General features: G+C 52.0%; 2 protein-coding genes across 2 annotated transcripts in view; one reads left to right on the top strand and one right to left on the bottom strand.

Annotated features, from left to right (window-relative positions):
* The first annotated feature begins 1,977 nt into the window (after positions 1 to 1,977).
* The window catches only part of L3MBTL2 (L3MBTL histone methyl-lysine binding protein 2), a 27,580-nt gene continuing 2,725 nt past the window's right edge, over positions 1,978 to 26,832 (top strand). The window contains exons 1-15 of the mRNA XM_030815477.1: positions 1,978 to 2,153; positions 7,315 to 7,552; positions 11,637 to 11,770; positions 13,758 to 13,881; positions 14,749 to 14,828; positions 17,040 to 17,157; positions 18,819 to 18,953; positions 19,285 to 19,373; positions 21,791 to 22,022; positions 22,494 to 22,570; positions 22,736 to 22,840; positions 23,562 to 23,709; positions 24,676 to 24,758; positions 25,108 to 25,342; positions 25,823 to 25,888. Of these exons, the coding sequence (XP_030671337.1) occupies positions 2,130 to 2,153; positions 7,315 to 7,552; positions 11,637 to 11,770; positions 13,758 to 13,881; positions 14,749 to 14,828; positions 17,040 to 17,157; positions 18,819 to 18,953; positions 19,285 to 19,373; positions 21,791 to 22,022; positions 22,494 to 22,570; positions 22,736 to 22,840; positions 23,562 to 23,709; positions 24,676 to 24,758; positions 25,108 to 25,342; positions 25,823 to 25,888 (1,888 nt within the window). The 5' untranslated portion in view covers positions 1,978 to 2,129. The remainder of the gene's footprint in view (positions 2,154 to 7,314; positions 7,553 to 11,636; positions 11,771 to 13,757; positions 13,882 to 14,748; positions 14,829 to 17,039; positions 17,158 to 18,818; positions 18,954 to 19,284; positions 19,374 to 21,790; positions 22,023 to 22,493; positions 22,571 to 22,735; positions 22,841 to 23,561; positions 23,710 to 24,675; positions 24,759 to 25,107; positions 25,343 to 25,822; positions 25,889 to 26,832) is intronic.
* The window catches only part of CHADL (chondroadherin like), a 25,045-nt gene continuing 12,389 nt past the window's right edge, over positions 14,177 to 26,832 (bottom strand). Inside the window, exon 6 of the mRNA XM_030815478.1 lies at positions 14,177 to 14,780. Coding sequence (XP_030671338.1) covers positions 14,652 to 14,780 — 129 coding nt within the window. The 3' untranslated portion in view covers positions 14,177 to 14,651. The remainder of the gene's footprint in view (positions 14,781 to 26,832) is intronic.

Genomic DNA, 26,832 nt, shown 5'->3' with positions numbered 1-26,832 from the left:
AGAATAAAATCCAAGCACTCCATAAGACCCTGAATGACCTGGTCCCAGCTTTCTCTAAAACCTCGTCTCGTATCACCCTCTCCATCTTTTGCTATATCTATCTACTCTCTCTGTCTTTCTGTTTATTGCATACCAAGCTTAAGTTGGCCCCAGGACCTTTGCACTTGCTGTTCTACCAATGTGGCCTTTGCACTTGCCGAACCAACCTTTCTGTTTATTTTTTTTCCACCACTATCTTATTCCAGAACATTTTTTTTTATTTTTATTTTTTGAGATGGAGTCTTGCTCTGTTGCCCAGGCTGGAGTGTAGTGGTGCAATCTTGGCTCACTGCAACCTCTGACTCCCTTGTTCAAGCGATTCTCCTGCCTTAGCCTCCTAAGTAGCTGGGATTATAGGCACCCGTCACCACACCCAGCTAATTTTTGTATTTTTAATAGAGATAGGGTTTCACCATCTTGGCCAGGCTGGTCTCGATCTCCTGACCTTGTGATCTGTCCGCCTTGGCCTCCCAAAGTGCTGGGATTACAGGCGTGATCCACTGCACCCGGCCAGGTCAATGAGTTTTAAAGATCACCTGTGTGGATTAAAGGTGAAGATTTAAAAAGGGTGACCACGGGAGGCGGAGGTTGCAGTGAGCGGAGATCCCACTGCACTCCAGCCTGGGTTACAGAGGGAGACTCCATCTCAATCAATCAATCAATCAATAAAAGAAAGAAAGAAAGAAACGGTGACCAGTCGAAGGGCTGCTGCAGTGGGCCGGTGGCTTGTATGAGAGTGGTAGTGGTGGAGGAAATACAGGATATATTTTGGAGGTAGAAAAACCAACACGTTGACAGCATGGATGCAGGGGTTTAGGGTGGAAGGGGCTGAAGGAAAGAAAGACATGTAGGAAGAGTTTCACATCTCCACGGCGGACTTCAAATTTAGGCATATATTTTATATGTGTTCAGCCTCTACATATTGCATTTAGAGTCTCAATTAATTCATTGGGACACAGCATGGCATAGGGAAGGAATTTGTACTAAATTTGGAATCCCAGTCCTGTGTGATCTTGGAAAGTGCCTAAACCTGAAGAGCCACCACTTCCTCTTCTTTCAAACGGTGATAGGATGTGTAAGGGTTTGAAAAGATGTTTGCAAAGCTCCACAACAGCACCTAGAACTCAGGGTGTCTAAGGAGGTTGTGGGAAACCCTAACGGGATGAGGCAGAGAGCCTCAGATTCCAGGTTTTTACCCAGGACAGAGTGGTGAAGGAGGAATGTTGTAAGATTTTGAGCAGGCTGGACATTTACAGTATTGAGAAAAAGAATATTCCAGTTTCAGCCGGGTGCGGTGGCTCACGCCTGTAATCCCAGCACTTTGGGAGGCCAAGGCGGGTAGATCCCGAGGTCAGGAGTTCAAGACCAGCCTGGTGAAACCCCGTCTCTACTAAAAAATACAAAAATTAGCCGGGCTTGGTGGCGGGCGCCTGTAGTCCCACCTACTTGGGAGGGTGAGGCAGGAGAATCGCTTGAACCTGGAAGGCATAGGTTGCAGGGAACCGAGATCACGCCACTGCACTCCAGCCTGGGCGACAGGGCAAGGCTTCGTCTCAAGAAAACACACACACACACACACAATTCCAGTTTCTTCCTTTTTTTTTTTTTTTATCTGGAGTATTCCAGTTTCTGCCTGAGTTGGAAATTAGTCCCTCTGCTATGCATCCCAGCAAAAGGGCACCTTAAATATCTAACCCGGGAGAGTACGAGGTTATTCCTGGAGTCTGGAACAGTGACTATCATAGGCGCCCAATAACCGTTTAGGGAAGAATAACATCCCAGTGAAGTCAAGAGGTTGGCGTAATTGGAACACTCGGCGTGAGGCGCACCAGGGTTCCAGCGCCCCTGGTTTCCACGTCGCTATGGTAACGCCTCACCCTGCACACATGCGAACTACAATTCCCATAACCGCCCGCGGCTTCCCCGCCCACAGGGAGAGAACGGCGCGAGCAGGCACGGAACCGCCTTGTCCTCCTTCCTGCAGTGTGATTGGCCTGCGACTCAGGGAGAACCAATGAGTGCTCTCGCGGAGAGCGACGAGGCCAATATGGCTTCCTGCACCTGGTGACGCTTGGTGAAACTGAGGTCTCATGGAGAAGCCCCCGAGTATTGAGGTGAGAAGGAGAGGACTTAGCATGACTGGGAAAGGGAACCCCGAGAGCCTCGCTCCGTGGGCCTCTTCTTTAGGGCTTTTAGCGACGCCTGGAGGGTGGAGGGTGGAAGGATGGATAAACTGAGGTAGTTAAACTGAGCCAGGGCCAGAGGCAATTGGCTTTACTTTTCGCTCCTCTCCTGCTGGGGCCAACGTTCGGCGAGGAGTTCAGGGAGGAACAGCCGTCGCTGGCCTGGGGGAAAGGGAACTAGGTTTAGGATCTGAGAGCTCCTGGATCTTCCTTATCCTGCTTGTCTCGTGGCCGTGTTGTTTAGGGCTTGTGAGGCCTGTTACATGAAGTGGGAAGTGAAGGGAGATTAAAGTTGGGTGAACATCACTCCTTGTCTGTAACGTTCACGTGCATTATCTTCCAGTACACTCACAGCAATCATGTATTATTCTTTCGTCTTTGTCGTTCAAGCCACTGAGGCATAGAGGTGGTGCGACGCCCCAGGAAGTTACCCCGGCTGGAAAGTGAAGGAGGTTGGCACTAAGTCTGTCCGCCTCCGAAACTTTGCCTGTTAAACGCTTTTCACACTGTACTGCAATCTGGAACCCACTCATCCCTTTTTTTTTTTTCTTTCAGACGGAGTCTTGCTCTGTCGCCCAGGCTGGAGTGCAGTGGAGCGATCTCAGCTCACTGCAACCTCCGTCTCCCGGGTTCAAGCAATTCTGTCTCTACCTCCCATGTTCCTGGGATTACAGGCATGTGCCACCACACCCGGCTAATTTTTGTATTTTTAGTAGAGACGAGGTTTCGCCATGTTGGTCGGACTGGTCTCGAACTCATGACCTCAGGTGATCTGCCCACTTCACCTCGGCCTCCCAAAGTGCTGGGATTACAGGTGTGAGCCACTGCACCCCGCCTCATCCCTTAATCATTTGGTTTCTAGGCACCTTATATTTGTTTTAAGAGACGGGGTGTTCCTGTGTTGCCTTGGCTGGAGTGCTGTGGTTACTCACAGGCGTGATGACAATGCACTGCAGCCTCGAACTCTTGGGCTCAAGCAATCCTTACACCTCAGCCTCCTAAGTAGCTGAGACTATAGGTGGTCTCTGTTACCCTGCCTGACAAGGGTACCTATATTTGAATTGTTTCCTTGCTGGGCACGGTGGCTCATGCCTGTAATCCCAGCAGTTTGGGAGGCTGAGGCGGGCAGATCACGAGGTCAGGAGATTAAGACCATCCTGGCTAACATGGTGAAACCCCATCTCTACTAAAAATACAAAAAAATTAGCCGGGCATGGTGGCAAGCGCCTGTAGTCCCAGCTACTCGGGAGGCTGAGGTGGGAGAATGGCATGAACCTGGGAGGCAGAGGGCTCCTGCACTCCAGCCTGGACAACAGAGCCAGACTCCGTCTCAAAAAAAAAAAAAAAAAAAAAAATGGCCAGGCCTAGTGGCTCACGCCTGTAATCCCAGCACTTTGGGAGGCCAAGGTGGGCGGATCACCTGAGGTCAGGAGTTCGAGACCAGCCTCAACATGGAGAAACCCCGTCTCTACTAAAAATACAAAATTAGCCAGGCGTGGTGGTGCATGCCTGTAATCCCAGCTACTCGGGAGGCTGAGGTAGAATTGCTTGAACCTGGGAGGCGGAGGTTGCAGTGAGCCGAGATCGCGCCATTGCACTCCAGCCTGGGCAACAAGAGCAAAACTCCATCTCCAAAAAAAGAAAAAAGAATTGTTTCCTTTCTAGCATATTTGCATGTGTAGTTGCAAATATAAGGTGGAATAGCTTAAACATTCTGCAAGGGTAAAGGAGAATAATCATGTGGAGAATAAGAATAGCAAGTCATACTTTTAGAGCTGTTACTGACTGCTGGAAATAGAACTAGGCTTTACATATCTTATCTCAATCTTCGTAAGAATTCTCTAAAGAAAGCTTATTACCTCTTTTGTAATAATGAGCGCAGCAAGATAAAATAAGCACAAAATCACACAGTTAATAAATGTTAGAGCCAGGATTCAAACCCAGGCAAATCAGAGCCTATGCTTTAACCAGTAAAAATTGGCAACCTTTATTGAGCACTTACTATATGCAAGTCACTGTTCTGAGTGCTTTGCCTGTATTGTCTCTTACTTCTCCCCCAAATCTTTTTTTTTTGAGGCAGGGTTGCTCTCTGTCACCCAGGCTGGAGTGCAGTGGTGCAATCATAGCTAACTGCAGCCTTGACCTCCCTGGCTCAAGAGATCGTCCCACCTCAGCCTCCCTAACCAAAACGCCCAGCTAATTTTTTCTATTTTTTGTAGAGACAGGGTTTCCCTATGTTGCCCAGTCTGGTCTTGAACTCCTAGGCTCAAGCAATCCTCCTGTCTCGGCCTCCCAAAGTGCTGGGATTACAGGCATGAGCCACCATGGCCAGCCCCCAAACCCTATGAAATAGGTGGTACTATCCTCATTGTACAGATGTGGCAACTGAAGCACTGCAAAATTGACTTGCTGCAGGTCATACAGCGAGTAAGCACTAGAGATGATATTTGAGCTCTGGACCAGAGGCCAAACTTTTCTCCTTTCTTCACACCTTTTTTTTTCCTTTGAGACAGTGTCTTCCCTCTGTCATCCAGGCTGGAGTGCAATGGTGTGATCATGATTCAGTGCAGCCTTGACCTCCCAGGATCAAGCTATCTTCCCACCTCAGCCTTCTGAGTAGCTAGAGTCACAGGTGCATGCCACCACCACCCGGCTTCTTTTTTTTTTTTTTTTTGAGATGGAGTCTCACTCTGTTGCCCAGGTTGGAGGGCAGTGGCGCAATCTCGGCTCACTGCAACCTCCAACTCCTGGGATCAAGTGATTCTCCTGCCTCAGCCTCCTGAGTAGCTGGGATTACAGGCACCCACCATCATGCCCAGCTATTTTTTGTATTTTTACTAGAGACGGAATTTCACCATGTTGGCCAGGATGGTCTTGAACTCCTGGTCTTAAGTGATCCCCCCACCTCGGCCACCCAAAGTGCTGGGATTACAGGCGTGAGCCACCGTACCCAGTTTTCTTTGGAGACAGGATCTCATTCTCTTGCCCAGGCTGGATTGCAGTGGCATGGTTATGGCTCACTGCAGCCTTGACCTCCCAGGCTCAAGCAGTCCTTCCACCTCAGCTCCAAGAAGCAGGGACTACAGGCTCAAGCCACCACACCTGGCTAATTTTTTTTTTCTTTTGTAGAGATGGGGTCTTGCTGTGTTGCCAAGGCTGGTGTCAAACTCCTGGGCTCAAGCAATCCACCTGCCTCAGCCTCCCAAAGTGCTGGGATTACAGATGTGAACCCCGTACCCAGCCTCTTCACACATTTTCTGTTACATGCTAGGTAGATTCATATACATTATCTCATTTGCATCTCACGAGTCAAATATTTTTGTTTTATAGATGAGAAAGTTGAAGCCCACAGAAGTTAAATGACTTGCCCAAGGCCCTATAGCTAGTTAGGATCAGAGCTGAATCTAGCGCTATAGTACACACCAAGATGCCACAGTTATCTGTGTGTCATCTGCCTCTCCGATCCTCTTTGGAGCATTCTAGGTCCCAAATTAACTTTTCTGTGACTTAAATTGTTTCTGAGTTGAGATCTTTTTTTTTTTTTTTTTTTTTTTTTTGAGACGGAGTCTCGCTCTGTCACCCAGGCTAGAGTGCAGTGGCGCAATCTCGGCTCACTGCAAACTCCGCCTTCCGGGTTCACGCCATTCTCCTGCCTCAGCCGCCCGAGTAGCTGGGACTACAGGCGGCCGCCACCACGCCCAGCTAATTTTTTGTATTTTTTAGTAGAGACGGGGTTTCACCATGTTAGCCAGGATGGCCTCGATCTCCTGACCTCGTGATCCGCCCACCTCGGCCTCCCAAAGTGCTGGGATTACAAGCCTGAGCCACCGCGCCCGGCCAAGAATGTTTTTTCTTTTTGAGACAGCATCTCACTCTGTCACCAGGCTGGAGTGCAGTGGCGCAATGTTAGCTCACTGCAACCTCCGCCTCCCAGGTTCAAGAAATTCTCTGCCACCGCCTCTCAAGTACCTGGGATTACAGGCACCCGCCACCACACCCGGCCAATTTTTGTATTTTTAGTAGAGACGGGGTTTCACCATCTTGGCCAGGTTGGTCTTGAACTCCTGACCTCGTGATCTATCCACCTTGGCCTCCGAAAGCACTGGGATTACCGGTGTGGGCCACCGTGCCTGGCTAAGAATTAATTTCTAATATATCTTCTACCCCAGAAAGTCTTTGTGAAGTACCTTAGGATATTTCACTTTTTTTTTTTTTTTTTTTGAGATAGAGTTTCGCTCTGTCACGCAGACTGGAGTGCAGTGGCACGATCTCGGCTCACTACAACCTCTGCCTCCTGGGTTCAAGCGATTCTCTGCCCCAGGCTCCCAAGTAGCTGGACTACAGGCACCCGCCACCACGCCGGGCTAATTTTTTTTTTTTTTTTTTTGAGACGGAGTCTCGCTCTGTCGCCCAGGCTGGAGTGCAGTGGCGCAATCTCGGCTCACTGCAAGCTCCACCTCCTAGGTTCACGCCATTCTCCTGCCTCAGCCTCTCCGAGTAGCTGGGACTACAGGTGCCCGCCACCACGCCCGGCTAATTTTTTGTATTTTTAGTAGAGACGGGGTTTCACCGTGTTCTCGATCTCCTGACCTCGTGATCCGCCCACCTCGGCCTCCCAAAGTGCTGGGATTACAAGCGTGAGCCACTGCGCCCGGCCTGCCTGGCTAATTTTTTATTGTATTTTTTAGTAGAGACAGGGTTTCACCCTCTTGGCCAGGCTGGTCTCGAACTCCTGACCTCAGGTGATCTGCCGGCCTTGGCCTCCCAAAGTGCTAGGATTACAGGCGTGAGCCACCGCACCTGGCCCACATTGTTATACAGTATTCTATTTGAACTATATTAAAATATCATCATTTGTAAATCCACAGAGGAGCCTGGTAAATTCCTAACACATATTTTCTGTCTTGTTAAGCTGTTGAATTGCATCATGGTGGAGAAATGTGTAAATAGGAGTAATGATCTTGGTGTTTGTAAAAGGGGTATTTGAAAGGTTCCCAAAAGTGTGAGGGGGCTGATAGCAGATCTGCAGCTTCTCTCCCCATGCACTAAAGCCAATCACAATTCTTTCTACCTGGTTTGTGTCATCCATTAGGAGACCCCATCTTCAGAACCAATGGAGGAAGAGGAAGATGACGACTTGGAGCTGTTTGGTGGCTACGATAGTTTCCGGAGTTATAACAGCAGTGTGGGCAGTGAGAGCAGCTCTTATCTGGAGGAGTCAAGTGAAGCAGAAAATGAGGATCGGGAAGCAGGGGAACTGCCGACCTCCCCGCTGCATTTGCTCAGCCCTGGGACTCCTCGCTCCTTGGATGGCAGTGGTTCTGAGCCAGGTGCCTGCAGAGTGTCCCCTGAGGATGGAGAGGAGATAGAAGATTATAGAGGAAGAGGGAGATGGGTATAGGCTATATGGGCAGAGCCATCCAGATGTAAAAGGCTGTTAACTCTGATTTCTAAGGGATCAAATGTGTAAGGACCTGTAAGGGAGACAGAAGCACCCCAAGTAGCCACTGTGTTAACTTCCTTTGCTGAAGTCTAATTTCTTTTTTTTTTGAGACTTGAGTCTCGCCCTGTTGCCCAGGATGGAGTACAGTGGCATGATCTCAGCTCACTGCAACCTCCATCTCCTGAGTTCAAGTGATTCTTGTGCCTTAGCCTTCTGAGTAGCTGGGACTACAGGCACCCACCACCACACCCAGCTAACTTTTGTGGGTTTTTTTGTTTGTTTGAGACGGAGTCTCGCTCTGTTGCCTAGTCTGGAGTGCAGTGGCACAATTTCAGCTCACTGCAAGCTCTGCCTCCCGGGTTCACACCATTCTCCTGCCTCAGCCTCCCGAGTAGCTGGGACTACAGGTGCCCGCCACGACGCCCGGCTAATTTTTTGTATTTTTAGTAGAGACGGGGTTTCACCACGTTAGCCAGGATGGTCTTGATCTCTTGACCTTGTGATCCATCCGCCTCAGCCTCCCAAAGTGCGGGGATTACAGGCGTGAGCCACCGCACCCGGCCTCACTTTTGTATTTTTAGTAGAGGTGGGGTTTCACCATGTCAGCCAGGCTGGTCTCGAACTCCTGAACTCAGGTGATTCACCCACCTCGGCTTCCCAAAGTGCTGGGATTACAGGAGTGAGCCACTGTGCCCAGCCCTAGTCTAATTTCAAATTGTGACTTCATTCATTCTTTCATACAACTAATGTGTATTCAGCACAGATTAGATGCCACTGAGTAGCATGGTCCTGCTTTTTTGTATAAGTATACCATGGATTTCCAACCTGGATGTTGAGAAGATAGGAAACCTAAAGTGTTTTGGTTACTTTCTGAGAAGGGACAAATAACTTGTGGTTTGGAAGTCAGAGTGGGAGTGGGGAGGTAATACAGGATAAAGTAACCCTGGGTAGGAGGATTGGGTTGGGGGCGGGCAGATGAGAATCCCTATGGATCATCTGGAAGCCAGTTGACTTCGGAAATGTGATGCTTGGACAGCTGCTGAACCCCTGTGAAGAGAGGCAGGCTAGATAGTCTGTGAGGACACTGCCATCCCTTAGATCCCAAACTTTTTTTTATTTTGAGACAGGGTCTCACTCTGTCACCCTGGCTGGAGTGCAGTGGTGTGAAAATGGCTCACTGCAGCCTTGACCTTCTGGGCTCAGGCAATCCTCCCACCTCAGCCTCCCAAGGAGCTGAGACTACAGGCGCACGCCACCATGCCTGGCTAATTTTTGTATTTTTTTTTTTTTGTAGAGACAGGGTTTTGCCATGTTGCCCAGGCTGGTCTTGAACTCCCAAGCTCAAGTGATCCCCCACCTCGGCCTCCCAAAGTGCTAGGATTACAGGCATGAGCCACCGCACCCAGCCCCAAACTCGTTAGAAGAGTAATCTAACACTCTTTGCAGTTGAATCTTATTTCTTTTTTTTTTTTTTTTTTTTTGAGACGGAGTCTCACTCTGTCGCCCAGGCTGGAATGCAGTGGCACGATCTCGGCTCACTGCAAGTTCCGCCTCCCGGGTTCAAGCCATTCTCCTGCCTCAGCCTCCCCAGCAGCTGGGACTACAGGTGCCCGCCACCACACCTGGCTAATTTTTTTGTATTTTTAGTAGGGACGGGTTTCACCATGTTAGCCAGGATGGTCTCGATCTCCTGACCTTGTGATCCGCCCTCCTCGGCCTCCCAAAGTGCTGGGATTACAGGCATGAGCCACCGCACCCGACCTTTTTTTTTTTTTTGAGACAGAGTCTCGCTGTGTCACCCAGGCTGGAGCGCAGTGGCGCAATCTCCGCTCACTGCAAGCTCCGCCTGCCGGGTTCACGCCATTCTCCTGCTTCAGCCTCCCAAGTAGCTGGGACTACAGGCGCCCGCCACCACGCCCGGCTAATTTTTTGTGTTTTTTTTAGTAGAGACGGGGTTTCACCGTGTTAGCCAGGGTGGTCTCAATCTCCTGACTGTGTGATCCACCCGCCTCGGCCTCCCAAAGTGCTGGGATTGCAGGCGTGAGCCACCGTGCCCGGCCTTATTTCCTTTCTATTTATATTGTCTTCTTTTCATCCCTTGCCTTTTATCTTTCTCCCTTCTATACTCTTCCAGCCCTTCTCTTAGAATCTTAGGATTTAGAACTAGAAGGAATCATTAGAGACCACTTAGACCAGGGGTTCTGCTCATTAGAATCATCTAGGGGAGCTTTTAACAAACTGCAGGTGCCAGTATCCCATCACAGACCAATTCATTAGAATTTTAGGTTCAGGCTTTTTTTTTTTTTTCTTTTTTTCTCCAGACAGCGTTTCGCTCTTGTTGCCCAGGCTAGAGTGCAGTGGCGCCATCTCAGCTCACTGCAACCTCTGCCTCCCAGGTTGAAGGGATTCTCCTGCCCCAGCCTCCTGAGTAGCTGGGATTATAGATGCCCACCACCACACCCGGCTAACTTTTTTGTATTTTTAGTAGAGACGGGGTTTCACCATGTTGGCCAGGATGGTCTCAATCTCCTGACCTTGTGATCCTTCCGCCTCGGCCTCCTAAAGTGCTGAGATTACAGGCGTGAGCGACCGCGCCCAGCCAGCTCAGGCATTTTTAAAAGCTCCCCAGGTGGGTCTAATAGTGAAGTCATGGGCCAGGCGTGGTGGCTCACGCCTGTAATCCCAGCACTTTGGGAGGCCGAGGCAGGCGGATCACCTGAGGTCAGGAGTTCAAGACCAGCCTGCTCAACATGGCAAAACCCCCGTCTCTACTAAAGATACAAAAAATTAGCCGGGTGTGGTGGCACACGCCTGTAGTCCCAGCTACTTAGGAGGCTGAGGCAGGAGAATCCCTTGAACCCGGGAGTCGGAGGTTGCAATGAGCCAAGATGGCGCCACTGCACTCCAGACTGGGCGACAGGAGCAAAACTGCATCTCAAAAAAAAAAAAAAAGTGAAGTCACGCTTAAAACACTGATCTAGCTGGGTGCATTGGCTCACGCCTGTAATCCCAACACTTTGGGAGGCCGACGCAGGCGGATCACGAGGTCAGGAGATTGAGACCATCCTGGCTAACGTGGTGAAACCCCGTCTCTACTAAAAACACAAAAAAATTAGCCGGGTGTAGCGGCGGTGCCTGTAGTCCCAGCTACTCGGGAGGCTGATGCAGGAGAATGGCGTGAACCCGGGAGGCAGAGTTTGCAGTGAGCCAAGATTGTGCCAGTGTACTTCAGCCTGGGCAACAGAGCAAGGCTCTGTCTCAAAAATAAATAAAACACTGATCTAGTTCAGTCCCTTTACTATATAGATGAGAAAATAGAGCCACAGAGGTTAAGTGACTTTGGCACTTTTTCTTCCTATAAATTTTTTCGCTTTTTTTTGAGACCGTGTCTTACTTTGTTGCCTAGGCTAGAGGTACAGTGGTGCAGTCATGGCTTACTGCAGCCTCAGCCTCCTGGGCTCAAGCAGTTCCCCCCACCGCCAACTTTAACCTCCCAAGAAGCTGGGACAACAGGCGGGTGCCATCACACCTGGCCTTTTCTTTTTTTTTTTTTTGCAACCAGTTCTTGCTATGTTGCCCAGGATGGTCTCGAATTCTTGCCCTCAAGCAATCCTCCCTCCTTGGCCTCCCAAACTGCTGGGATTACAGACAGGAGCTACCATGCCTAGTTTCTTCTCACTTTCCTCTCACAAACTTTTCAACACTCACCTGTTCCCCCAGTCGTCCTCATGGATTTCCATTAGCCCCTCTGTTGACATCTATAGCCAAGGGAGGCCAAGCAGCAGCACTTCATTCAGGTAGATTCAGGATATACACACCAGTACCTCCCATTCCTCCTCTTATTCCATTAGCCTTTGTGGGGGCAGGGGCTCACCTGGTTAATGCAGTGCCCCAGGTTTTGAAGGGCCCATCATTTTGTTTGCTTTGAGGTGGCCATATCGGGTGAGTCATGTGCTAAGTTCTCTTCCCAGCTGTCTGTGAGATGTGTGGTATCGTGGGTACAAGGGAAGCCTTCTTCTCCAAGACCAAGAGGTTCTGCAGCGTCTCCTGCTCCAGGAGCTACTCCTCCAACTCCAAGAAAGCCAGTATCTTGGCTAGATTACAGGTGAGAGGCAGCCACTTGGATCCTTCCCGGTGCCTTTGGTGCTGAGACAGGAACCACCAAGTGACTGAAGGCAAGGGCCAGGAAAGTTTGAAAAGGTCCTTGCTTGTGGCCAACTGGTATTTATTATGTTCTCAAACTTCAGAGGACAGAAGAATCCATTTGTGGAGCTTTTTAAATTATAGGTTCCTGAAGCTACCCTCCATTACCTACCGTCATCCCCCAGAGTCTGGTGTATTCAGTACATTTTAAACAAGAACTATGGAGGAGTCTGACACCCTTGGTCTTCACCCCACACTTTTATAAATCCTTTCAAAGGAAGTTGGGAAACAGGTCCAAGGTTCACCAGCCATGGTGGCTTCAGGAAGACCATGCCTTGTCTGCCTCCATATCACAGGCAGCTACCTAGAAAGCCTTGCCAATTTTCTAAATTACTGACATGTATAGAATTTTTAGAGATGGAAAGATTCTTGGATGTGGTGTTGAACCCACACATTTATTGATAAGTATACTGAGGTCAAAGGAGGTAGAATGACATACCTAGTGTGGCTCTGTAGGAAGAGAATGGCGGAATTGAGGCTGGAACCTAATCTCAGGGGCCTGATCTTACATTGTTTCCCAGTAGCTGGGACCAGCATCTGCAAAACTGCTTCCCAAATTTGCCTGCATGTTGGGATCACCTGGAAAGTTTAAAAAATATTGATGCTGGTCGGGCACTGTGGCTCACGCCTATAATCCCAGCACTTTGGGAGGCCGAGGCGGGCGGATCGCGAGGTCAGGAGATCGAGACGATCCCGGCCAACATGATGAAACCCCGTCTCTACTAAAAATACAAAAATTAGCCAGGCGTGGTGCTGTGCACCTGTAGTCCCAGTTACTCGGGAGGCTGAGGCAGGAGAATCGCTTGAACTTGGGAGGTGGAGGTTGCAGTGAGCTGAGATCGTGCCACTGCACTCCAGCCTGGGGGAAAAAATTATATAAAAAAAATATATTGATGCTTGGGTCCTACTCCGAAAGATTCTGATTTAACTGGGATGGCGTGTAGCCTGGACAGAGATTGAAAGAGCTCCCAGGTGATCCTAAAGTGCAGCAAAGTTTGAGCACCACCGATGTTTATTAGAAATTGCTGTGTCCCAGATCCTTCTGCTTACTGCTTCATACACTATCGCCTTTGTGAGACAATTACCATTGTTTCCCCATTTTGTAGATTTTAGTCAAGAAACCGAAAGATCCCTCTCTTCAGAGAGCTAAGAATAATATTGGTAATATTAATAGCTATAGGTTGGGAGTACTTGCTAAGGGCTTGACATTCTCAGTCCAATTAACATCTTAAAAAATTTGATTTTTAAAAAAATTCCTTTTTATAAGGGCTCAGAAATTTTAGTAACTTAAAGGTATACAACTAAAAATTGTAGAACTGGGATTTGCCTCTAGGTTTGTTTGGGACTTAAACCCAGATTTCTGCTTCACTGATCTCTTTAGTAAATTCCTGGCCTTCCTGTTCAGTACTTAAATTACAAAATACAGACCAGATCAGTGGCCATTCCCTTTGGAAAGGGAGGACCCCCTTTGAGTACCTGATGAAAGCCGTGGGCCCTCTCCCGAACATTCGCATATGTACAGAAGGTTGCCTCCCAGTTCATGAGCATTTCTGGCCCCCTGTGAGGCCCATTCTTTGCGTTGGATCTATCAGTAGCGACACTGGAGGAAGGAGATGACTGAGACTTGAATCTGGGAGGACAGAAAGGCTTAAAAGATAGAACATGGGTCTCTCCCTGCTCTGCAGCACTGCCTAGCACCCCCGACCCTTCCCCACAACCACCCCCTGAGCTCAGGATTGTTATTGTCATCACTGTTTCACACATGAAGAAACTGAAGCCCAAAAGAGGTTAAGTCACTGACCCAAGCCCAGGACTTCAACTTGGCAGCCCAAATCCAGACTCATGATCCCAGCCGCTGGGCTACACATAGCCTCTCTCCTTCTCTCCAGGGAAAACCACCGACCAAAAAAGCCAAAGTCCTGCACAAGGCTGCCTGGTCTGCCAAAATTGGAGCCTTCCTCCACTCCCAAGGGACAGGACAACTGGCAGATGGGACACCAACAGGACAAGACGGTAAGATAAGCAGAGGGCCCTGCTTAGGAAGCTGCCATGGCTGGGGAGCAGACTGGGTTTGGGGTGGCCTTTCCTAGGAATGAAGACTGGGCAAACCAGCCAGGTAGAAAGTGCCCTAAGGCCAGGGTCACCGCGGATTGCATCTTCCTCACCTGTTGGGTATTGTGGAAATTACCCAGAAAAATCCCTTCAAACATCCTTAAATTACCAGGACTCCCACCCATGATAATTCAGAAGCCAAAATTGGCTGTTTTTGTTTCTCTTTGCTTTTATTCCTGTGGTTTCTGTTTCCCTGGGGCAATGAAGGCCCAGATATGGTTTGAAGGCAGGTTTGGAGAGGGGTGGTGGAATAAGGAAAGGAGCCTCTTTTTTTCTGAGTGTGTAGCAATTGCTAAGCAAGTTAAATGTATGCATAAAGCAACTCTGCTATCATTGTTCTGAGTTTCTAACTGAAATTGAGCTCAGCAGGCAGGAGCTTAGTTGGAGGGGCCCTGGTGTGTGCGCACCCCCTCCCCCACATTTAGACTGGGTGTGGCCAATCAGGTTGAGGGAGGAGGGAGGAATTTAAGCCCAGGGATATTTCAGTTTTCCTCTTTGGGGGAAGAAGGGCGAGAAATTTCCCTTTGAATGTTCCTCTACTCCTGAGAGTCTTGCCACCTTTCAATTCAGTCCTCAACAGTGGTCCCTCATGGCCACTGGTGGAGCAGGTATGGGAGTGAAGGAGGGTGTCGTGGGCAGCGCTGTGAGAGGGGCTGCTGGGGGTGGGGGACCTACCTCTGCAGGTCCCACAGGGCCCTTGAGGTCCAGGCTCCTGGAGTGGCTGCTGCGCAGGCTCCCAGTCTGACTCGTCCTCTCTCTGCTCCACAGCTCTGGTCTTGGGCTTCGACTGGGGGAAGTTCCTGAAGGATCACAGTTACAAGGCTGCTCCTGTCAGCTGTTTCAAGCACGTGAGTGCCCTGGAGCTGAGGGAGGGAGACCGGGGAGCCGGGCATGGAGCTGCTCCTCCACCTGCTTCACCAGGGCGGCTTCAGGCTGGACAGTGACAGTGGGGAGGTCTGGGCAGGAGACGGATGGCGTTACCACTCGCTCCATTTCATGTTTATGTCAAAAAAATCCTCCTACAAACACTTCTATCACCTGCTTGGCTTCACTCCCGGTCTGAAGTCCTTCAGTTTATTTACATAATGGAACTTGGTGCTAGCTGATGTCAAAGGGTCTTTCCACTCTGAAACCCTTCTCTCCTTTCTTCCCCATTTGCAGCATTTTCTCATGGAAAGCATGGTGCTTCTGTAGCTGGCCTGGGCCCCTTGGACCCCGAGAGGCAGATGTGGATACTCTTGGAGCCCACTTCTGTAAAAGGCTCCTTGATGCGTATCATTTAAAAGCCAGAATGAAGGGCAAGGCCCTTGGGGGCTGGGCTTGAGCGCAAGAACGGAATATCCAGCAGCTGTAGCGTGTGGGAGCCTGCAGGCTGGGAGAGCAGAGCCCACAACAGCACTCTTGTTTTGTCTTCACACCACTTTCCTAAGCTCCAGGAAATCCAGGAGGAGGCCTCATTAGTCTTGAGGAAGTAGGGAGTCTTTTACCCAGAGTAAGCCCACTTCCTAGCCGCCTTTCAGAACTGCCACTGAACGCTGGGGAGTGCCCTGAACAATGACAGCTGGTTCTTGACTCAGCTAACTCACTCCTCTCGTCTCTGAATGGCTAATGAAGGTGCACATCCCTTCTGCTGGAGGGGGAGCCTCTTTTTTGCCCTGAATTCTCTAATAGTCTCAGCATTTTCATTCCCAGGGGAGTTGCATCATACTTGTGTCTAACACATATAATCCAATTTGCTTTGTAAAAAGCCTGCCCCTGGGTGCCTGGGCTAGCACAACTGTGTCCGGGTTCTGTGATGAACTAAACTCAAGTGACCAGGGAGATGGAATGGGATACCTCAACTGGCTGAAGCCAGGGCTGAGAATAAAAAAGGTGAATTTGGCCAGGCACAGTGGCTTACCCCTGTAATCCCAGCACTTTGGGAGGCCGAGGCGGGCAGATCACCTGAGGTGAGGAGTTCGAGACCAGCCTGGCCAACATGGTGAAACCCCGTCTCTACTAAAAATACAAAAATTAGCTGGGCATGGTGGCGGGCACCTGTAATCCCAGCTACTTGGGAGGCCGAGACAGGAGAATCCCTTGAACCTGGGAGGTGGAGGTTGTAATGAGCTGAGATTGCACCACTGCATTCCAGCCTGGGTGATGGAGCAAGACTCTAAAAAAAGTGATTCTCCTAAAGGAGAGTCAAAAGTACCATTGGCAGGAAAGTGAGGGTTAGGTACTGGGAAAGCAACTAAAACAGTCCAGTGCTGTCCTGGGGCATTTTATTTTATTTTATTTTATTTTGAGATGGGAGTTTCACTCTTGTTGCCCGGAGCTGGAGTGCAGTGGCACTATCTCGGCTCACAGCAGCCTCCCCCTCCCAGGTTCAAGCAATTCTCCTGCCTCAGCCTCCTGAGTAGCTGGGATTACAGGCGTGCACCACCACCACGCCCGACTAATTTTGTATTTTTAGTAGAGACGGATTCTCCATGTTGGTCAGGCTGGTCTCAAACTCCCAACCTCAGGTGATCCGCCCGTCTCGGCTTCCCAAAGTGCTGGGATTACAGGCGTGAGCCACCATGCCCGGCCCCCTGGAGCATTTTAGTAGGAGGGGAGATAGAGAGTAAACTTGCAGGTGGATGGTTGGGTGTAAACAAGGGGGTCATAATGCCCACAGCCCAGGTTTGAGTGATGATTGAAGGAAAGTATATTTGTGCTAAGAACAGTGCCCCACCATTGCTTGGGCTGGCACAGGGACGAAGGGATCGAAGCTTACCAAGGCATCATGTGCCCAAAGTGATACAGTAAGAAACCAGTCCTATGAAGATTAGGACTCGGTTCTGTCTGACTCTGGGTCTCTAGCCATCACCCTGCATCCCACCACCTCCACCTCTACTCCCCGGCTCAGCTCTTCAAGGACAGGAGACCTCATCTCTATCTCTAGTGGCTGGTTCTGCACACAGTGGGTGATGTGAAAAGTTGAGGTGCAAACGAGGACTTGACTGAGGCCATGAGGCAGTCTGTCTCCCCTGCTAGCGCAGTTAGCTCACTCTCGGTACACTCTCATCGCCACACAGGTCCCACTCTATGACCAGTGGGAGGATGTGATGAAAGGGATGAAGGTGGAGGTGCTCAACAGTGATGCTGTGCTCCCCAGCCGGGTGTACTGGATCGCCTCTGTCATCCAGACAGCAGGTGAGTGTTTGGCCAGGGCAGGGCCAGGGATGTGTCTGCAGAGTGACATCTCTAGATGGGTGAACAGTGTGGTAGGCAGGAGTTGGCTTCATAAAACAAAAATCCCACCCACTGGAATATGTGCCCCACTTCTAAGGATTCTTCTACCAGAGAAGGGAACACAGAGCTTGGCAGGCTTGGAAACCCCAATTTTTTTTGTTTGTTTTTGTTTTGTTTTTTTAGATGGTATCTTGTTCTGTCACCCAGGCTGGAGTACAGTGGCACGATCTCGGCTCATTGCAACCTCCGCCTCCTGGGTTCAAATGATTCTCCCGCCTCAGCCTCCTGAATAGCTGGGACTACAGGCCACCTGGCCACCACACACGGCTAATTTTTGTATTTTTAGTAGAGATGGGGTTTCACCATCTTGGCCAGGCTGGTCTCAAACTCCTGACCTCAGGTGATCCTCTGCGTCCCAAAGTGCTGGGATTACAGGCTTGAGCCACCATGCCTGGCTGGAAACCCCAATTTTTAAAAGTTTGTTCCAGGGCCAGGTTTCGTGGCTCACACCTCTAATCCCAGCACTTTGGGAGGCAGAGGCAGGAGGATTGTTTGAGCTCAGGAGTTCAAGACCAGCCAGGGCAACACAGTGAGATACTGTCTCTACAAAAAATGAAAAAAATTTAAAAAGTAAAATTCCTTCCAGGGAGGATGATCAGGTTATAGAGAATTAACTCTCAGCACCATGCCATAATGCTTTCTGAACTAGGAGCATGAATTTCTTTTTTTTTTTTTTTGAGACAGAGTCTTGCTGTCGCCCAGGCTGGAGTGCAATGGCGCAATCTCGGCTCACTGCAGGCTCCGCCCCCTGGGGTTCACGCCATTCTCCTGCCTCAGCCTCCCGAGTAGCTGGGACTACAGGCGCCCGCCACCTCGCCCGGCTAATTTTTTTTTTTTTTTTTTTTGAGACGGAGTCTCGCTCTGTCACCCAGGCTGGAGTGCAGTGGCACAATCTCAGCTCACTGCAAGCTCCGCCTCCTGGGTTCACGCCATTCTCCTGCCTCAGCCTCTCCGAGTAGCTGGGACTACAGGCGCCCGCCACCACGCCCGGCTAATTTTTTGTATTTTTAGTAGAGACGGGGTTTCACCGTGGTCTCGATCTCCTGACCTCGTGATCCGCCCGCCTCGGCCTCCCAAAGTGCTGGGATTACAGGCGTGAGCCACCGCGCCCGGCCCAGGAGCATGAATTTCTTTGGCTAGGACTGTTGTGGACAACAGGAATCCACTTGCCTGGAAGTATAGATGCCCGAAGTCCAGCTTAGGCTAGAGAAAACAGAATGCTTAAGAACATACCTTCCCCAAGCTAGGCGCGGTGGCTCACACCTGTAATCCCAACGCTTTGGGAGGCCGAGGAGGGCAGATCACGAGATTGGGAGATCGAGACCATCCTGGCTAACATGGTGAAACCCCGTCTCTATTAAAAATACAAAAAAAATTAGCCGGGCGTGGTGGCGGGCGCCTGTAGTCCCAGCTACTCAGGAGGCAGAGCTTGCAGTGAGCTGAGATTGCGCCACTGCACTCCAGCCTGGGCGACAGAGCAAGACTTCGTCTCAAAAAAAAACAAAAAAGCATACCTTCCCCAGCTCACCCTCCCTCATAGGTGCCCTTTCCTTTCCTTTCAGGGTATCGGGTGCTGCTTCGGTATGAAGGCTTTGAAAATGACGCCAGCCATGACTTCTGGTGCAACCTGGGAACTGTGGATGTCCACCCCATTGGCTGGTGTGCCATCAACAGCAAGATCCTAGTGCCCCCACGGAGTGAGTTGATGAGAACATTTCCTCTCTTGTTCCCGTAGGGCCCCTGGTAGAGGGAGAGTCCTCTGCTTGTGTTAGGTAGAATGGGAGTCCTCTGTCTTGTTAGAACAGAATCCACTTGCCCCCTGGCTTCCTGCCCTCCCCATCCCAGATGCCCGGGGGCAGATCCACGTGTGGAATCTGAGGTTCTCAGATGAAGTCATTGCTGGCCTGAAGAGGCAGCTATTTTCAGTCCCCACTGCTGAGGGGTCCCCACTCTGGGTTGGCACTAGCGTCCCTGTCAGTGGAGGAGTTGTCAGTCTGTGTAACCAGGATTCTGCTGGTGCCTCCACAGCCATCCATGCCAAGTTCACTGACTGGAAGGGCTACCTCATGAAACGGCTGGTGGGCTCCAGGACGCTTCCCGTGGATTTCCACATCAAGGTCGGCTGTGAGCCCTTAACTGATGTCCCTCCTTACGCTCTTCCATTTTTCTCCATCCTCCATGCCACTCACTGGAGCATGTTACCTAAGACTCCCTTGCCTGATTATCTTCAGCAGCTCCACATTTTGCAAGGCTGGAGACAAATGCTGCTGCTACATTGTTGCCATCTGCCTTTCTAGCCTGGCGTGGGCCACTGCCCCACCCAGACTCTGCTCCTACCGCTCCAGTCATGCTGCTTTGTCTGCCTTTTGCTCTTCCAGAACCTTACCTTTGCCCATAGAACTTTTCAGAAGTGTTCACTCAGTAGATTTTATTAACATAGTTTGTTTTTTTTTTTTCTTTTTGGAGACGGAGTCTCGCTCTGTCCCCCAGGCTGGAGTGCAGTGGCGCCATCTCGGCTCCCTGCAAGCTCTGCCCCCCGGGTTCACGCCATTCTTCTGCCTCAGCCTCCCGAATAGCTGGGATTACAGGTGCGCACACACCACCATACTTGGCTAATTTTTGTATTTTTAGTAGAGATGGGGTTTCACCATATTGGCCAGGCTGGTCTTGAACTCCTGACTTCAAGTGATCCACCCGCCTCGGCCTCCCAAAGTGCTGGGATTATAGGCATGAGCCACCATGCCCAGCCTTACATACTTGTTTACGAGGCACGGTGGGAATACAAAGAATACAGACCCTGCCATCCAGAAATCTCTAGTCTGGCAGAGGAAACAAAAGCCATGCACACGATTAATTGTAATATAGCCTCGGTTCTGAGCCAGGGATGTGCCTGGCACAGCACAGGGTAAGGCCTGGCCTGGGGCCCCTCTGGGCTGTCTGATTCTGTCTGGTGTAGGACTCCTGTGTGGCACAGAATCATCTGTGTGGCATTTAATTTTAAGAAATGATTTAGTAAAAATTAAAAAGTCACATATATACATGGTAAAAGTGACTCATACCTGTCTCAGTGTCTCAGCACTTTGGGAGGCCAAGGCAAGAGGATCACTTGAGGCCAGGAGTCTGAAACCATCTTGGGCAACACTGTGAGACTTCGTCTCTTAAAAAAAAAATTAGCTAGGCTGGGCACAGTGGCTCACTCCTGTAATCCCAGCACTTTGGGAGGCCGAGGTGGGAAGATCACCTGAGGGCAGGAGTTCCAGACTAGCCTGGCCAACATGGCGAAACCCCGTCTGTACTAGAAATACAAAAATTAGCTGGGTGTGGTGGCACGCGCCTGTAATCCCAGCTAACTCAGGAGGCTGAGGTGAGAAAATCGCTTGCAGTGAGCTGAGATCGTGCCACTGCACTTCAGCCTGGGCCACAGTGCGAGGAGACTCCATTTCAAAAAAAACAAACAAACAAAAATGGCGTTGGATTGTGGGCTGCACTGTGTTGGCTGTAGAGGAAGAGAACGTGGCAGGGAAGGCAGCCCAGAGGGGCCCCGAGCCAGGCCTTGCCCTGTGTTGTCTCTCACTCTCCTGAGTGAGCTGCTGGGATACCGGATGTGGGAAAGGCAATTGGTGTGAGGATGTATCCCAAGCCCTTGAGCTGGGCCAGAGGGTCTGTCTGGTTTAGGACCCCTGTGTCAGCTTTGCCTGTTGGCTGCTTTGTGACCTCTGAGACGCTTTCCTTCCTGGTGTGTTTGGAAATAGCACTGCTTAGTCTAGTCTAGGCCGGTTCTTCCTGACCTAGCAGTGCCCTGGGGCTAGAAAAGCCCTACACCCTACCTGTTCCCTGCCCTAGGCAGGACAGCACTGAAGTCACAGTGAACAAAAAGAGCCTCCTCCTCTGTACCCCAGCACCGTGGCTCTCTGTAGAGCAGCTCGAGGGCATCTTGGTCACCATCCCTCATGAGGTCAGTTGCTACCAAGGCACTGGGAAAGCATTGCAGAGCTGCAGCCCATCAGGGTCAGAAAGGGACACAGGAAGACTCAGTTCTGTGGACATGAGTCTTGTATGTGCCACAGGCAGAGGGCTGGGAGGTGGCGGGGAGCGCAGGGTGCCTGGGGATCAGAGTGCAGAGCCCATGAAGAGCACGGGCTGCACACCAGCTTCCAGGCCCAGCTCTGGCACAAATGAGTCTGTGTAACTCTGGGCAGGCATGACCTCTGGGTCACTTTTCCTTAGTCTAAAGTGTGTTTTGTGATTTGCATCAACTCATTGGCGTTTTGGTGGCAAGAAGTGGCATGCCCATTGCGAGCTGTGTGCCTTCCCTCTGTGTCCTCCTAGGGAGAGCTGTTGCCTCCCTCTGTGTCCTCCTAGGGAGTCAGGGCCAAGGTGAGCCTGGCAGCACAGGCGGTCTCATCTGCCACCTCCCGACTGACTGAGTGTGGGGGATAACACCACACCTTCCCTGTCCTCCACTCACCAGAGCAGGAGGGTGGGTGGGAGGAGCCCTCGGCCATAGCAGGCCTGTGTTCTGACGTCGTTTCAGATGGTGGAGAGCATGAAGTACCCCTTTAGGCAGGGCATGCGGCTGGAAGTGGTGGACAAGTCCCAGGTGTCACGCACTCGCATGGCTGTGGTGGACACAGTAATCGGGGGTCGCCTACGGCTCCTCTACGAGGATGGTGACAGTGATGACGACTTCTGGTGCCACATGTGGAGCCCCCTGATCCACCCAGTGGGTTGGTCACGACGTGTGGGCCACGGCATCAAGATGTCAGGTTAGCAGAGCCCCAGGCCAGAGGGACTGCATGCTATGCTTCCCCAGGGATGGAGTGGGAGCACCTTCCTACTCCTCACAGCAGGACAGCAGGTGGAGGTTGGCATGGCCCCCCTGCAGTGATGATACTGAGCTCCAGAGAGCTTGAGTAACTTGACAAAAGTCACTCCACTCAACTTGTGAGTGGTAAAATCAAGATTTGAACCCAGAGGCTACCAGCCCCGATCCTCTCCCCTGTCATGCGGGAGCAGTCTGGGTTTCGAGGGCTGAAGAGTCCCTACAGAGAGCTCTTGATGTTTTCTGGACTCAACCTTTCTGTCTGCTACTCTGGGGTGGGGGGTCCTGAGATACAGAGATACAGCTGAGAACACGTGCAGAGCAGCCCCACATTCCCAGGGAGGCTCGTGGAGATGGCCCAGGAGCCTCCTCCAACTCCCTTCTCTCCCTCATTCCCTATCCATCTCCTCCAAAGAGAGGCGAAGTGACATGGCCCATCACCCCACCTTCCGGAAGATCTACTGTGATGCCGTTCCTTACCTCTTCAAGAAGGTAAGGCTTAGCCCTTGGGCGCTTTCCACCTCAGCCATGGGTCCATTCCTGGCCTGAGGGACCTGGCTCTTCCCCTGGGACCATCCCTTTCCCTCCTGAGTCCTGCTTCCCTCACCCTTCCTCCTGGCCTGTCCAGGGAGTCCCCAGCCGTCCCATTCCTTTAAGGTACGAGCAGTCTACACAGAAGGTGGTTGGTTTGAGGAAGGGATGAAGCTGGAGGCCATTGACCCCCTGAATCTGGGCAACATCTGCGTGGCAACTGTCTGTAAGGTGAGCCAGGGGCCGGCCCTCCAGCCTCCAGATTTCTGAGGGGACCCATGTGGCCCAGAGCTCTAACCCCACTCGCCACTGTCAGGGGGTCTGTGTCCCAGCCTCTCATCACTGGCTGTGCCTAGAGTCCCTGACTTTTGTGGGTGGGGCCCGGCCTGCCCCTTGCTCAGAATCTGCTTTCGTGTCAGGGTCCAGGGCTCCCTGGACGAGTGCTTATTCAACACCTGAGCCTGGTCCTGTGTCAGGGTAGGCCCCTCCCTGTCACCTCACTGGGGCCTTCTTGCTGTGTGCCATCTCCTTTGAGTGCTGGCCTAGGCAAGAGCCACAGCTGGGGTCCCCTTGCTCCAGACCTCCTCATCGCCTCATCCTGAGCAGCACCCCCACCCCTGCTTGGCCCTCCTGGAGGAGGCTGCTGACTCGTCCTCGCCGCGGATCCGCTCCACGCCAGGCGCGTGTGCTCACCCCAGAACACGGTCCAACAGGATGGACGCGGCCCCTGCTGGCGTGGTGTTTGCTGTCTAGTGGGGAAGAGAAAGAATCCCACGTGTATGCATCACAGAAGTACTGTGTGCCCCAGAGAGGCCCAGGTGTCCTCTAGGAGGGCCATGCCCTAGATCCGTTTGGATCCATCTGCCTCATGTCCTTATTGGGGTGTGGTGCCAACCCAGGATGGAGTGCAGTTCATGATATGATCTGTCTGCCTGCTCCCCCCACCCCCCAGGTTCTCCTGGATGGATACCTGATGATCTGTGTGGACGGGGGGCCCTCCACAGATGGCTCAGACTGGTTCTGCTACCACGCCTCTTCCCACGCCATCTTCCCGGCCACCTTCTGTCAGAAGAATGACATTGAGCTCACACCCCCAAAAGGTAAGACTAGAGAGGCCACCACATGCTGGCCTTGCCATCAGAAGGGGCAGGGTGTCCAGGCGCGGTGGCTGCCGCGTGTAATCCTAGCACTTTGGGAGGCCGAGGCAGGTGGATGACCTGAGTTCAGGAGTTTGAGACCAGCCTGGCCAACATGACAAAACCTCGTCTCTACTAAAAATACAAAAATTAGCCAGGTATAGTGGCAGGCGCCTATAATCCCAGCCACTCGGGAGGCTGAGGCAGGAGAATTGCTTGAACCCAGGAGGTGGAGGTTACAGTGAGCCGAGATCATGCCATTGCACTTCAGCCTGGGCAACAGAGCAAGACTCTGTCTTCAAAACAAAACAGAAGGGGCAGGGTGTGGCCACAAGCCCAGATTCCTGGTCAAGTCAGGCCCCAGAAGTGTAGCATTTCAGGGTGTATGGGAAAGGTGACAGAGCCCACCACCAGCCCTTAACTGCTGGGCTGACCCTGCCCCATGGCCAGTCTATGATTGATGAACAGAGCTCCCACTTATCCCATTGGTCAGTGAACAACCTATACAACAGGACTGTGGTGCTACAGCAGGTACCACCCTGAGGGGATGAGAAGAAGGCTGCTGGGGAGACTCCATGCTGGGTCCTGACAAAGCTTCAGAGCTCCTTCAGCCATGTGTCCTTTCCCCCTGCCCACTTCCTGCTTCCCCCTCTCCCTCTGCATCTGAGCTTCCTGCTCCGCTTCCCCCTCCCCCTCTGCACCTGAGCTTCCTGCTCCGCTTCCCCCTCTCCCTCTCCCTCTGCATCTGAGCTTCCTGCTCCGCTTCCCCCTCTCCCTCTGCACCTGAGCTTCCTGCTCCGCTTCCCCCTCTCCCTCTCCCTCTGCATCTGAGCTTCCTGCTCCGCTTCCCCCTCTCCCTCTGCACCTGAGCTTCCTGCTCCGCTTCCCCCTCTCCCTCTCCCTCTGCATCTGAGCTTTCTGCTCCTCCAGGTTATGAGGCACAGACTTTCAACTGGGAGAACTACCTGGAGAAGACCAAGTCGAAAGCCGCTCCATCGAGACTCTTTAACATGGTGAGGAGACTGAAGTGGAGCAAGGGGCCTGCGGTGGCCTCAGGACAGGCCCTGCCTGCTGCTCTCAGTGGTGGCAGTTCCTACCCTTTCTCTCGAGTCTCTACTGCTGACATCAGCCACTTTCAGGGGGAAGTCCCCAGCTATGGCCTGGGCACTCCAGTCCCTCTTCCATGGAGAGGCGGTGTTGGGAAAGAGGTGCAGTGGGATTACTGTCTAGAGGAACCTGCCCCAGCAGGCATTCCAGTCCCAGCCCCCTCCCTGCCAGTTCTTCAAGTGCCTCCAGGCCCGGGCAAGCCTGCTGGGGTAGGGAGCTGACTGGCTTGGCCACTGCCTCCTTTTTCTGCCCCAGGATTGCCCAAACCATGGCTTCAAGGTGGGCATGAAGCTGGAGGCCGTGGACCTGATGGAGCCCCGGCTCATCTGTGTGGCCACGGTGAAACGAGTGGTGCATCGGCTCCTCAGCATCCACTTTGACGGCTGGGACAGCGAGTACGACCAGTGGGTGGACTGCGAGTCCCCGGACATCTACCCCGTCGGCTGGTGTGAGCTCACTGGCTACCAGCTCCAGCCTCCTGTGGCCGCAGGTGTGGACTCTCGTGGCCCTAAGAGGCTCTGACTTTATTTCCTCTTCTTTTTTCCTTCTTCCTCCGCCCCTGTGCCCATCTCCCTTCTTTGGCATGAGATGGAGATGTCTCATGGACCACTCTAAGTAGAGAGTGAGCCCCATCACCCAGCCCCTGCTCCTGACTTCTCTGTCTCCCTTTCCCTCTGGCCTGCAGAGCTCCTTCCTTCATCTTGCCCACTCTGTCATATGTTCGTGCCCTTGTGCACCCAGGTAAACTACCCAGGTCCCTCTGAGCAGCCCTGGTGACAATGGTGGGAAGAAGGGACAGCTGTTCTCCAGCCCCTCCTCCAGCCCCGCCCTCTGCTCATTGCCCAGCTTTGGCTTCCTGTCTTGGGGTGTCCCGTGTGGGAGAGTGGACGGGGTCTCGGGATGCGCCTGTGCCCTGTGTCCTCCCAGGGACCCTCTTCTCATCTCTTTCACCCTTGTCTTTCAACAACAGAACCGGCCACACCGCTGAAGGCCAAAGAGGCCACAAAGAAGAAAAAGAAACAGTTTGGGAAGAAAAGTAAGTGCTGCACCAGTGCAGCCAGGCTGGTGTGGGCCCGGGAGCAGTGGGCCTGCGTCCCTGGGAGCAGGCGGGGGTCAGCCCCCAGGCACTAGTTCCCAGGTGCTGTCCTACTGACATAGCTCTCTTCATGTTCCTGTCCCGTCTCTTTTCCCTTGCCCTCTGGCCTACGGGCCTTTCGCCCTGTCTCTGGGGACCCAGACCATAAATAGGGAGTGTTCAGTCTCTGGCCATGGTCAGGGTGCTGAGGAAAAGAGGTAAGAGATTGAGGTTGGGGGATCCTATCCCTGATGCCCCATGTTCAGAAAAAAACAGCCTGGCCTGGGCAAGCCGCAGCTGCTAGGTTCTAAAGGAAAAGCCACAGGAAGAAATAGAAGCTGTCTCTCCAAGGCTGTCATTCTTACCTCGAGACCTCTTTGAGGGTGGGAGAGGGTGGGAGCAAAGGCAGGCAGCTGAGTGGCAGGACTCCACCTGGCTCTCGGGCTGTGGGTGTCGTTTCCCTTGGTGGGGCCTCACTCTGCAGATTCTGAGCCCAGCTTGGGTTCCACTTGAGGGGCAGAGCGGGAGGGGGCAAAGCCGTCCTTCAGAGCCGCAGGCCTATGACAGTGAGGTGGGCACCACAGTGTGGTACCATGCGGGGAAGAGGATGTTCTGAAACAGGAACAAGGTCCCTCGGGCAGGATTGAGATTGAGTGAGGGGCTGGGCGCGGTGGCTCACGCCTGTAATCCTAGCACTTTGGGAGGCTGAGGCGGGCGGATCATGAGGTCAGAAGTTCCAAGACCAGCCTGACCGACGTGGTGAAACCCCGTCTCTACTAAAAATACAAAAATTAGCCAGGTGTGGTGGCAGGCGCCTGTAATCCCAGCTACTTGGGAGGCTGAGGCAGAAGAATCACTTGAACTCGGGGCGGAGGTGGCAGTGAGCCCAGATCACACCACTTCAC

The sequence above is a fragment of the Nomascus leucogenys genome, chromosome 7b (assembly GCF_006542625.1).
Source record: "Nomascus leucogenys isolate Asia chromosome 7b, Asia_NLE_v1, whole genome shotgun sequence".
NCBI classification, from domain to species: domain Eukaryota; kingdom Metazoa; phylum Chordata; class Mammalia; order Primates; family Hylobatidae; genus Nomascus; species Nomascus leucogenys.
This window is presented reverse-complemented; position numbering and strand designations above follow the sequence as displayed.